The sequence below is a fragment of the Haliotis cracherodii genome, unplaced genomic scaffold, assembly GCF_022045235.1.
Source record: "Haliotis cracherodii isolate W230 unplaced genomic scaffold, xgHalCrac1.p SCAF_15, whole genome shotgun sequence".
Lineage (NCBI taxonomy): Eukaryota > Metazoa > Mollusca > Gastropoda > Lepetellida > Haliotidae > Haliotis > Haliotis cracherodii.
The window spans coordinates 34,688,659-34,702,537 of NW_027266270.1; the positions used below are offsets into that span (position 1 = coordinate 34,688,659).

A 13,879-nucleotide genomic window follows, 5' to 3' on the forward strand; every position below is an offset into this window, starting at 1 on the left:
CTAAAACATGCACACCACTTATTTTGTATGCTAGGTCAAAGGTTATTATGTAGATCAATCTAACGGTTAATGATTACCCAAATTACACAGAGACAATGCCCCAGTTTACCACATGGCATTAATTAATTCCTATTGTTTTCTAATCCTCAAAACCAGACAAAACCGATCTAAATCGTGGTACCATTATCCAAGCTCGAGGCAAGTTGATCTGGTTCTGCTTTCCTGTGTGGTCACTTTGAACAGTCACATCCGCGTTACAGGTGGTTGTAGCAGATTTTGGAGACTCCTTGGTTGAAGGTACGTCTCACAACAGTGTATAAGAAACAGAATATCAATACGAAATATATGCAACGCGAAGTTATATTAATAACATCATTTTTCTGTTGGAGTGCCGACGAATATTTGCAGGACCATGTTATCGCCAGCAGAGTGCATCACAATTATTCTTCAGTTTGATATGTCGTTGCGAAAATAGTACAAACTTTTGTTTACCTTGGAGCCTGTCAAAGTGATGGCACATGTTTCCACTAATGTTTGCCGACATATCTCAGCTTATTTGTATTGAGATCCACATGCAAAGATGAATTACACGGTATTATTCTAGATTGTTTACATGTTTCTAAATGAGCTATCCACTGTTTTAAAAACTGTCATGGGGCAAAATGCGATGACGGGAAGAAAGATTTCCTGCAAGTTTTCACCTGTTTGGAAAGTTTGTAGGCTTATCGATTGTACGACACGCGGAAGGGTACGAAATATTTGTGCTTGAAATTCACTAAAATGCTGATTGAAAATATGAGAAATATATTTTTTTGAATAAATCTCAATCATGTTTATTCGAATGTTGACTTTCAGTAACTGAGGTAGCCGAGAACATTGATGCAATTTTAATGAGGAGGTTCAACTGTCAACAAAAGGCGTTAGTCTTCATTGTTGCATCCCCTCTGACTGAGTTAGTTCAGAGGTGTTCAGTAAATAATTTATGCATAATTTCATTTGTCCTTTCCCAAATTACCATTTAACGTACAAGTTGTTGTGAAAGACCAGTCCTTTTGTGATATTGATAAGTGACAGGTATGCCAGTGTGGCAGGGCATAGTCATCCCACAGGTGACACCCTCAGGCCCTATAGCTTCCCAACTTACTAACAAAGTTAACCTCTTTGGTTACCGGGTAAGTGGACATGGCATCTGACCTCTGATCAGAAGGTCTGTGGTTTGAATCCCAAAACATAAGTGAAAAGGTTATAACAGGGATCCCGAGATTAAAGTATGGGAGCAGCAATCATCCAGGACGTGCTTAGTTTCTAGCACTGGCCAAAATTGGAATTTATTATAAAATCTATCAACCAACATTTAAAGGGCTAGTACATTGACCGTTCTGAAGCTTTGTTTGTAAACAGTAGCCGATAACCCTCGATGTCACTCTGCTCTGCTCGCCTTATTCCGTTTCCGCTCTGGTGACCACGACGGTGCGAGCTCAACATGTGCCAGGACGTTTCTCTTGTTTGTGAAAAAACAGACTTAGTCTGAAATAAGAACAGACAGGCCTAATGCAAGGATTTAGTTAAACATACTGCTACAACTGCGACAGTGAAGTGCATGACAATATAGCTTTACACATCAAAGTGACCGTATCGATTTTGCTCTCTACAGTGCTTTGATGACAGGACGTGGAGGATATATATGCAAATGGAAATAATGTTTCACATTTTCAATATTTTATCAAAGAAAGTTGAACATCTCATGACGTTTGGTTATCTAAATCTCTAGACTCCTCTAATGAAACAGATGAAATACACATGAATGTACTGTGTAAGATGTGACGATGTGACCGAGGTACTCGGCTGGCCGCAAGGAACCCTGGGTAGGATAGTGATTGGCTTCCTATGACAAGGCATATTTTCATTGATTGTAATCTAGGCTTTGATAAACACTTGCTTCTGGGGATTCTGGGTAAGAATATAGGTCCCCAGAGACCTGTGCTTGTAAGAGGCTACAGTATGGATCAGTTTGTCAGTAAAACAACAAGTACAGTCTACTTCCTGTATGTCTTGGTGAGCAAGGGTCTGCCTTGAACAGTGTTTCAGTCATATCATGTCCGCTTAGTCTGGGAGGAGAGTCCAAGGTGGTGCAGGTTATCTACAGAGCATGAGCACAGAGCTGTCGACCAAGTATCCTAATCTGTATGAGTCTTGGATTCAGACCCACAATCATCGAATCCTGACATGATGACTTATGGGGATTCCTGGTTAGAAGTAGTCCCTATGCTGGTTGAATGCATCTTCCCGAGGCAAGAGAGTTAACTGACTTTAAAAGTCCAGTTTCCACCCTTGCCGAACTAGGCTGGTATTATGGAGTTACATTTTGGCTGGACAAACGAGTCTCTGCATAGTCCAATCAAATTCGTGCACCGAAATCAAAATCTGGTTCGTAAACGGTTGTGCAGATTTTGGTTGATTGCAGAATTTGCAAAGCATGTGCACCACCACCTCGTTGTCAGCAGATATTTTTTTCACATCTTTTCATGTTTTTAATCAAGGTGCTCACGTGATTTGATGCATTTCGCGATGTAAGACCCGTTTTATCACAATGTAGATCTTGATTATCGATGAGATCGTCCTGACTCGGCGCCACCATTTTGTGTGAAGCAAACGCAAGTGATGCGAGAGGTGGAATCTAATTGGTCCATAGGAGAGGCTTAGAAGGGACATAACTGGTAATAGCCACTGGTGGCGCTACAATCGAGCCCAGTAATTCCAGCCTAGTTCGGCAAGGGTGGAAACTGGACTTTTAAAGTCAGTTAACTCTCTTGCCTCGGGAAGATGGGTTGAATGAGGCGACTTAGTCGGGTGGTCAGGCTCAGAGACTTGGTTCCTCATAACATCTATTACTGGAATTGTCTGGTCAAGACTTAATTATTTTGCATGGGATAGAAACAAATAACTAATAAACTGAAAAGGAGCCATCGTGTGAGATGAGAGATTCTGAACCAGAGGAAAATGTAAACACAGCTCATATAGGGCATGTGTGTTACAGAAAGGGCTGGGCGGCAGGGAAAGTGATATGTTTGTTTAATGCTGCACTCAGCAATATTCCCGCTATATGACAGCAGTTTGTAAATAATCGAGTCTGGACCAGACAATCCAGTGATTGATATCATGAGCATCGATCCATGTAATTGGGATATGATGACATGCATCAACCAAGTCGGTGAGCCGGACCACCCGATCCCGTTAGTCGCCTCTTACAAGCATAGTCGCCTTTTACGGCAAGCATGGGTTACTGAAGACCCATTCCACCCCGGATCATCACAGGGTCGGAAAATGATATGGTTGAGGGTAGTGAGCCGTAGTAGGTGACTGAGTGATTGTACTTTATGCTGTTATTTCTGAGTATTTGTACTTAATGTTTCAGAGATATGGTAGTCATCACATCTGAATGCTCTTAATGCTATATTCTGAGCATGACTCACATCAAGACCTATGCCCGTCTCAAGCCAAGCAGAGCCCTCTATGACGAGTATGATGTGACGCCCACCACATTACAAATACGGACTCCGGAGATATTTCGGGACTATGGCTCTCCAGGAAAGTTCCGGGCAACGGTTCGTCATGAGTACTACTTTGACAGAGTCTTTGATGTCAGTGACACACAAGAAAATGTGTTTGATGGAGTTGCCCGAGAAATTATTAATGGTGAGTGTGTGATGCATATCATGAAATTAAAGAGTTTACTGCAGTCAAGTCTAATTTAAAGTTTTTCCAAGATTTTGGATGTGTAAAAGGCCAAGACAAGATCTTTGTGGGGTTAGTAAGGCCTATGAGGTGATGGGGTTAGTAAGGCCTACAGTGTGATGGGGTTAGTAAGGCCTCCAGTGTTGTAGGGTTAATAAGGTCTCCAGTGTGATGGGGTTAGTAAGGCCTACAGTGTGGTGGGATTAGTAAGGCCTCCAGTGTGGTGGGGTTAGTAAGGCCTACAGTGTGGTGGGATTAGTAAGGCCTCCAGTGTGGTGGGGTTAGTAAGGCCTACAGTGTGGTGGGGTTAGTAAGACCTAGTGTGATTGGGTTAGTAAGGCCTCCAGTGTGATGGGGTTAGTAAGGCCTATAGTGTGGTGGGGTTAGTAAGGCCTCCAGTGTGATGGGGTTAGTAAGGCCTCCAGCATAGTTGTGTTAGTAAGGCCTCCAGTGTGATGGGGTTAGTAAGGCCTACAGTGTAGTTGTGTTAGTAAGGCCTCCAGTGTGATGGGGTTAGTAAGGCCTACAGTGTAGTTGTGTTAGTAAGGCCTACAGTGTGATGGGGTTAGTAAGGATGTTGAGACAGTACCAGTGGTAAACCAAGGAGGTGGAATGAGAATGATGGTCAGTCTGAGAATCCTGGACACTGGGATACTTGGATACTGGGTTAGAATATGGCCCAGCAGGCAGTACTATGGACAAAAGATGACTTATGGATTGGTGGTCAGGCTCAGTGACAATCATAACCCAGTATCATGGGACGTTGCTCATAATACCAGTCACTGGTTTGTCTGACCCATTCACTCACAGACCACCATCATACAGCTGGAATACTGCTTTTTCATTCTATCCTTATAGGTAATAAAAGTGTGTTCTGTTGTTGTGGCTGAGGGGCGGTAGGGTAGCTGAAGACCCGGGTTCGAGTCCCGACATGGGTACAATGTGTAAAGCCTATTTCTGGTATCCCCCGCTGTGATATTGCCGGAATATTGGTAAAAGCGGCGTAAAACCATACCTTCTCACTTGTGGCTGCACATGTTGTGATGTGTTTGCAGGTTTCCTCAATGGCTACAATGGCACCATGTTTGCATACGGCCAGACCGGGACGGGGAAAACATATACTGTGGAGGGGAGTGCCAGGAAATACAGCGACAGGGGACTGGCGCCAAGGTGAGACTCTACAGGACATGTTCTCTACTAAATACTAACAAAAGTTAGGGATCATGAACAGTTTTGGGGATATATTTTTGAATTGTGTGCTCAGTCTTCACTACAAAAACATATAACCCCAAAATCTTCATGGTCCTTAACTTTTTATGTTCAGTATATTTACTTTGTAATAGTAATAAAGTCAGAAAATGTCTTTGTTTTAGTCAGAATTTCTGATTTCTGCGATCAACTTACAAAAGTCTGACTATCAGTGTATAAGAAGGGAACAACATGATACTGTGTAACTAGACTTTCTCTGTTCTGTTTGGTCTGCTATGTCATATCAAGGTGAGGTGAAATGGGGTTAAACGCTGCATTCAAGATTATTGCACTTAAATAGCGACGTGTATGACTGCATGTACTTGTTCCAACTTCTGTTGGGATTGTAGTGCTGGCCCAGTGAGATATCAGTGAGTTTGACATTGATACCCCAACTCAGACACATTATTCTGACCGGTCCTCATGTTATCCCCTTAATGCCGAGTGCCAGGCAGGGTAACAAGAAGTACCATCTTTTAATGTCCTTTGGTGACTTAGACATGGTCCTGTTCTCCCAGGAGTTCTCCAACACTTCAGCATAGAACCTTCTTTCAGCTGTGTTATCATCCCAGCCATGAAGTAGGGTGGCAGATATAGGAACAGCGTCCGTCCATCCTTCTGTCGTACATCCTTCCATCAGTCCCGCTTCCATCTTCCTGTACACGTCCAGTTCAATCCTTACCAAACTAGGCTGGAATGTTTGGGCTTGATTGTAATGCGGTGCAGCTTACAAACCAGATGTTGATTTCATTCGACTATGTAGAGACTCATTAGTCCAGCCAAGATATAACTCCATAATTCCAGCCTAGTTTGGCAAGGGTGAAAGCTGGAATTTTACAGACAGTTAAATACCTTGCCTCAGGAAGATGTTCCGCTTCTCAGTGGGGAAAAGTTTTCTCAAAAACTATTTAAGTTGAGAAATGAAATTTTACACACTGATATTACTGGTCATGATCTCACATGAGTTAAAACTTTGCGTCTTAAGTTTGTTTAAAATCCTTGATTCTGATTGGTCAGTCAGAGCATACAAATCACACTGTAACACACAAATGTAACACACAAAAGTTCTTCACATTGATGGATAAAAAGATACAATTATTACAACAAATTATTAACAAAGCTTATCTGACAATCCAGTGATATCTTGTTTCTCCAGAGCCCTGTCCATGATCTACAAGAGTCTGGAACAAAGATCCGACGAGGAAATCACTGCCCACATCTCCTATATGGAGATATATCAAGAAGTGGCCTATGACCTACTGAATCCAGGTGCTCGAACCTTCTCCCCAGTCACACCACTACCCAAGGTAGGTCAAACTTTCTCCCCCCTCACACCACTACCCAAGGTAGGTCACACATTCTCCCCCTCACACCACTACCCAAGGTAGGTCACACATTCTCCCTACTCACACCACTACCCAAGGTAGGTCACACTTTCTCCTAATCACACCACTACCCAAGGTAGGTCTCACATTCTCCCCAGTCACACCACTACCCAAGGTAGGTCACACATTCTCCCCCCTCACACCACTACCCAAGGTAGGTCACACTTTCTCCTAATCACACCACTACCCAAGGTAGGTCACACATTCTCCTAATCACACCACTACCCAAGGTAGGTCACATATTCTCCCCACTCACACCACTACCCAAGGTAGGTCACACATTCTTCCCACTCACACCACTACCCAAGGTAGGTCACACATTCTTCCCACTCACACCACTACCCAAGGTAGGTCACACATTCTTCCCACTCACACCACTACCCAAGGTAGGTCACACATTCTCTTTTCTCATTCTTCCCACATTGCATCTGAACAAGTTGAATCACTGATCCTGAGTTATCTCCCTTGCTCTATGTACATGTCGCTGTGACTATGTAATATTGACAGAGGGAATGCATACTTCTGACTTAGATACATTGATAAAGCTGACCCCTGTAGCGTATTACATACTGGCGTAATCAGCTTGTCTGTCCATCCATTCATCTGTCTGTCTGTCTGTCTGTACTAATTTTTTGGTCAGGATGATATCTCTAAAACTAATAGGTATTCTTTCATGAAACGTTACACAAAAATAAAATCAAAACAAACAGATACTGGTAAAAAACCCGAAAAGTGTGCATGAAAAGACACTAAACTGCTAAAGGACAATGTTGATAAGGAACACCAAATGGAGCGCAATTTGTAAAACATTCCAGAGTTTACTCAGCTTGTTCCGTCGTATATATATCATAACTGCATGATGAGGTGCACAATGTATGACATCATTCCTCGTGCACCCACCGTCTGTCTGCATGTGTGTGCAGACGTGTGTGTGTGCGTGCGTGCATGTGTGTGTGCATGTGAGTGTGCACACATTAGTGTGCACACAATTCATCAATTCCTCTTGACTGTAGTTTACTGTCATCCTCATCAATTTCTTCACCTCATGTTAATATCTACAGACTTGATGTATTTTATCAAAAACCCTCTGATTTATCAGTAACTGGGATTAATGAATGTCCTGTTAATTGAATTATGAGATTTAAATCCAAGGGATAAAACCGAGGTGAAGTGTTTTATTTAACTTACAAAAAAGAAAAAAGAAATTTAAAACAACATTTATCAACATTTTCATGTTTCAAACATACTTTCCATGAACCTTAGGAAAGGGGCGTATAATATCTGTAGCTGACGTGCAGGTACTTGAAAAAGACATTCTTAAAAGCATAGTGATTTATCAGCGCCCCTGAAGCCTGTTGGTACACTCACTGGACCACAGATACGAAGGCTGCGTGTTTGTTCCACAGCAATATAAAGAAAACATTTGTCATTTGATTTTCCTTTTCATAACATTGTGTTCAAATGCAAAATAAATTTCAAGCGAGAAACATTCATGTTACAAAATAAACGGAAGTTGTATTAATAAAGTCCCGGGGACCGTATAACGTACATCCCTATTTATGAGATTTAACCCGACGGGAAAACAACAGGATGACATCAGTAGAGGTTTATAATACTGATGAATATGTTGCTGCTACAGCTGGGTTGTCATGTATTGATATATCACTTTATTTCTTTTTCTTGGTACATATATTCCTTATTTCAAAAAAAAGTTTCAAATGCAGATTTTGTAAACAAGTAAAATTGGAATGTATAACAAGGGGTAAAAGAGTACAGAGTTGGTAGCATTTACTAGATATACTACTCAACTTTTGAGAAGGATATAGGGAGTATCCAGATGTGCATCTGAATGTGATTGTTTGAATGTGTTGTCATGCAAAGTGTATTCAATAATACCATGAAACTAAAGCATGTGCAACTTCGATTCAAGTTGATGAAACTTAAGTACACAGGTGAATAAGTTGGTGTCTCGCTACATAACAGTCTAAAATAGCTAGTATCCCTATCGGGGGGCACGGGGGGCCCAGTATTCTAAGGTGCCGCAATTCGCTGTGCAGAGTTGCGTCCCTTGGAGACGCCAGAAAATTTACATTGTGGGTTCGAATCCCAGTTCGTCCAGATTATGTTTCTAGGTTTGTCAGCACCATACCCGTGCTCATGGGTTTCACCAAAGTGGTAAACGTCTGAGACCTGCATCACTTCGGGCTTTCCTCCCTCATTAAGCTGACACGCCATGATATAACTGGAACACTGTTAAAAGCGGTGTTAAACCCAACTCACTCACTCTCAAGTATCCCTATCAAATGTTGAGTAGTGTATTATATCTTGAAATACTAACGGAAATCTGATAATCTCCCCCCTCCCTGAGCGGCAAACCCCATGCAAGTACTCCAGTGTTGCCGAGAGTCGAGTCCACTGGCCCAGCTCTCACTGGTGTGAAAGGAGGTGATACTGCTGTTATGACCTGTGTGTAATCAGCTATAACTGACAGTTGATGCTCCAGTGTTGCTGGGCTCCATGTTGTTTATCAGGTTGTTCTCACTGGGATTAATTCTTCCTAAAGCAGTTGTGTGGACAGTGCTATATGTTTCCTGTTCCATGTGGTAGAGACCTTCTTTTCTTTTCTTTATTTCTTGTAAGTATTTCATATTTTTGCTGATATATGATGTTGATGTAATACTGTATTCGACGTAATAAGCGCCCCGCTCTAATAAGCACCCACGGCAATATGTGCTGATATATTGGCTAGTGAATGATCCCAATTAGCACCCCTTCCGATTGATCAATGTACACAATACTTATTTATTTGTGTATAATACGCACTCGTGTGTTATGTGCAGCCTTAATTATGGGCAATTAAATTCTGGGAACTATATCTGACGTGTTTAATATGCACAGACTTTTATTTTGTATCATTTCAGGCTGTCAGCATAAACCACGAAATTTACTATCTTTCAACTCTGTTTTCTCACCAAAATTATATTAAAAATAGCCCATTAATTCTAATTTTGAGAGCGCCATGGGCGCTTATTACGTCAAATACGGTAGTTTATTTTTAAGGGCCATTGAATTAACTTGGACTGATCAGGAAATATATATGCCTTTCTTGTTTGTATGGAATCTGAACAAACTCAGCCTTTTAAATTTGACCTGAACATCAGCCTTTGGAATAGTCAGTTAACTTTTTGTATGGATCTTGATTCTATATTCTTTCAATGCTACATTTCGGAACCCGCAAGTGACACCCTTGATAAATTTACGAGCGTGTGTACCGAAATATCACATTGAGAGAATAATGAAGTTGAACTCCATAAGACAACTCTTTAGGGAGAGGGCAATCTTAGTTGGAAGAACTTGTCCCCCAATCCCGTGAATAAATATGTTTAAATCAAATCAGACAAGTCTGTCATCATTGATACTACACTACAATGGCCAAGTGCCACTTTGAGTTCTTGAGTCTGTGACACATAGTGTAAAAACATACTGACAAGTTAGCAGAATTTCTGTATGTCAAAGATTATCATATGGTGAGGCGGCTATAACAAGTTTACAAATACTTAGAAAATTAAACGGTGAAAGATTTAAGTTGCTTTGCTACTAAGTTGAAGTTGTTTTTGTAGACAATATCTGAAATAATCATATTTTACCCATATTAGACTTAACCATATTTCACTGACTTAACGTACTAGTTAGGAAGGGCTGTATTGTTTTTGATATTCTATGATTTAAGGATTTACAAATCCCCAAATGTGTAATAAATTCATTTTCTTAAAAACATGTAAGGGGAGTAAACATTGGTCACATTTCTTTAATTTTAGAACAATTTGAACATTATTTTGAAGTAATGAAATCCACACTTCAGTGTATCAACCCTAATAATCATTTTTTTAATATAAAAAAATGACCCTGATTTTGATCCTTGGTTTATCAGCATCATACTTACGCATGCTCACTCACTCACTCACTCACTCACTCACTCATGGTAGGGTAGCTTAGTGCTTAAAGTGGGAACAATGTGTGAAGTGGTATAATGTTAAAAGTAAATCCAACTCACTCACTCACTCTGACTGCTTCAGGTTGGAGTGGCAGAGAGTGCAGGAGGCTCATGTCTGCTGAGAAATCTGTCTGTCCATCTCGCGGCCAGTGAAGAGGTCGCCCAGAGTCTGCTGCTACAAGGTCAGGCGAACAGAAGGGTCGCAGAGACACCAGTCAACCAAAGGTCATCAAGGTCACACGCAGTTTTCTCCATCTATCTCACCGCTAAACGGCCTGACTCCGATGTCATCGTCAGGTAGGTTCAGTTCCATCACTCTACAATGTATCACAACACCTTTTTTTTCTTCTGCTGCAACATTTGTAGGTAATATTACAGGTAGTTATTAAAATTTTCAGGATTTATCTTATAAACAGTCCAAAGCTTATTGTGAGTGAGCAGTTTCTGTTTTGGCTGTACTGTATTCGACGTAATAAGCGCACACAGCGATATTTGCTAATGTAATTGCTAGTGAACAATCCCAATTAGCACCCTTTCCAACTGATCAATGTACACAAGACCTTTTTATTCGTGTATGATATGCACTCGTGTGTTATATGCACCCTTAATTATGGGCAATTCAATTCTCTAAAATATATCTATCATGTATAATACGCACAGATTCTTCTTTTATATTATGTCTGTCAGCATAAACCACAAAATTTACAATCTTTCAACTCTGCCCCCTCTTTCTAGTTTTGAGATCGCCCTGGGTGCTTATTACGTCGAATATGGTATATGTTTTTGGTAGCCCCAGTGTCCCAAGATGCTCAGAAGTTTTTTAGGGGCTCTTAGTTGAATATTTGGTCAGGAAAGTGGAAATTGAGTAAATATATATTTTTCTGAATCCATGGTTTATTTAAGAAATAAATGACTCGTGGTCATTGTTTATCGTACAATAAAACACAATAAAACACTGCAGGGAGAATAAACCTTGAGTCATATATTTCTTTTATGAGATGTCAACATTATGTAGAGCCTCTATAAGGATTACGATAAATTGTACAAAGCTTAAAAATATTTACCTGTATTTAAATTTTGATACTGGCTCAACTGAATCCAACCTCAATGGCTCATCAATGTAAGTGCATAATACACTCATACAATGAGCTTTGATTCTATTTCACAATGTGAAAACGTTATCGTGAGCGCACAACACTGGAAGAAGCATGTCAACAAATCCGTACTGAAGTATGCAAGTTACTCCTGTTATTACACTATCTGGCCATAAAAATGTTCATTGTGTATCTGTACTTACGTTGTGATCCATTATATATTACTTTTCTGCAGGATTTCATTCAATTTTGTTTACATTTTGGCAAAATCGTGTATGATCTGATTGGCAAATCACATCAACTCACCATGAACTTGTCCATCTTCCCGAGGCAAGAGACTTAACTGACTTTAAAAGTCCAGTTTCCACCCTTGCCGAACTAGGCTGGAATTCCTAGGCTCGATCGAAGTGCCACCAGTGGCTATTACGAGTTATGTCCTTTCTATGCCTCTCCTATTGACCAATCAGATTTAACCTCTCCAATCACTTGCATTTGCTTCAAACAAAACGGTGGCGCCCAGTCAAGACTATCTGATCGATAATCAAGATCTATATTGTGATAAAATGAGTCTTACATCGCCAAGTGCATCAAATCACATTAGCACCTTGATTAAAAACATGAAAAGATTTAGAAAATATCTGTTGACAACGAGTTAGCGGTGCACATGCTTTGCAAATCCTGCAGTCGACCGAAATCTGCATGATACTTTACAAACCGGATTTCGATTTTGGTGTGCAATTTTGATTGGACTATGTAGAGACTCGTTAGTCCAGCCAATATACCAGCCAAGTTCGGCAAGGGTGGAAACTGGACTTTTATAGTCAGTTAACTCACTTGCCTCGGGAAGATGGAACTTGCCTTGAAATGAACATTAGTCTTTAGAGATACAAAGTCTTCAGGCTTCCTATCAATTTTTCTTTTCAGTTGTGATTTTGGCCATGACATGAAGTGTTTTTAAACTAAATCACCCATAGATCAGGGAGAAAATCCTGATCGCTTTTTCCAGCTTATTTTACGAGACAAATACATATGTAATCTTATTCTCTGCGTATGAAACATTGTCCAACATACAATTCACAAATGCCATTGAATTTGTAAGTCATCATATCTAGTGATGTTTTATAAATAAATTAATGTTTTCATTGACCAAATTTACAAACGGCAAAACAAGCACACAACTATTGCCGCCATGACCATAACATATAAAACGAATTGTGCAGTACATCAGTGTAAAGGGAAGTAACTACACACTATATTGGATTGTGTTGTTTTTAAATATTGTAGCATTTCACTGCCGGGATTTGTGTGTGTTTAAGATGTGGAATATTTTAGGATTTTTTTTTTTTCAAAAATGGAAATAAAAACGAAACATATGGCAGACTTCGTGATGATGCATGAGAACAAAGAATTATTGTTTTTATTATTTTTTATTTTAGTTGTTGTTACCCTGTCTGGCGCTCGGCATCAAGGGGCTAAAACAAGGACTGGTCGGCTCGGAGTCAGTATACTGTGTCTGAGTGGGGTATTCATGTTAAACTGCGGCATAGTATCTCAGTGAGCTAGCACTATAAATCGGCATCAGTCCGGACTAGTACAAGCAGCCACACACACACACACATGCATGCACGTCGCTATATAAGTGCAATAATCTTGGAGGCGACGTTAAACCCCATTTCACCTCACCTCACCTCTTTTTTTAGCCTAGCCATTACCCTGGTAGATCAATAGTATTTCCTACTAGCTTCTATGACAGAGGTTCAGATTATTCCTGCAGATCTCTAGGGTTATTAGATAATGTTTGGGAAAATCAGATGACCTCTCACCCTGTGTAACTTATGACAGCTTCAGGAAGCTACTGCATTTCAATTGAGCCTAGGATACAAGTATGGGCTTGTGCTCTGTCATTTATATATGATATAAGGGTCCAGTTTCCACCCTTGCCCAACAAGGTTTGTGAACAACATGGCAACTGCTGTGCACATTTTGCTGGATTGCAGTTTGCAAAGCATGATTGTGCACCATCAACTGGGTGTCTCCAGATATTTTCCAAAACTTTTCATGTTTTTAGTCAACTTGCTGAATGTAGGTTTCCCTGAATACCAGGTTGATGAGGCTCTCACACCGTGATGGAGGTCAGCGGTGCAAGTACGAGATGCACAATCCTTCATACAAAACTTGAATAAACTGAGCAACGCCATTTTGTTTGAAGCAATTGCAAGTGATATGAGTGGTAGAATCCGATTGGCCAATAGGAGGGACTTAGAAGGGCTTAGAAGAACTTGATTGAGCCACCAAATTCCAGCCATGTCCACATGATCAATAACACCATTGACTGTCTCATTGGTTCTTTCATATCTGTAGTTCAGTACACACAAAATCTTGTCTATTATGTTAGATATCCCTTCACTTTTTCTATGCTAAAT

The 13,879-nt window shown here is 40.5% G+C and overlaps 1 protein-coding gene across 1 annotated transcript in view; it reads left to right on the forward strand.

Annotated features, from left to right (window-relative positions):
* Positions 1-502: 502 nt before the first annotated feature.
* Positions 503-13,879, forward strand: part of LOC139462088 (uncharacterized) — a 35,894-nt gene continuing 22,517 nt past the window's right edge. Inside the window, exons 1-5 of the mRNA XM_071243590.1 lie at positions 503-592; positions 3,416-3,696; positions 4,791-4,905; positions 6,140-6,290; positions 10,445-10,659. Of these exons, the coding sequence (XP_071099691.1) occupies positions 3,465-3,696; positions 4,791-4,905; positions 6,140-6,290; positions 10,445-10,659 (713 nt within the window). The 5' untranslated portion in view covers positions 503-592; positions 3,416-3,464. The remainder of the gene's footprint in view (positions 593-3,415; positions 3,697-4,790; positions 4,906-6,139; positions 6,291-10,444; positions 10,660-13,879) is intronic.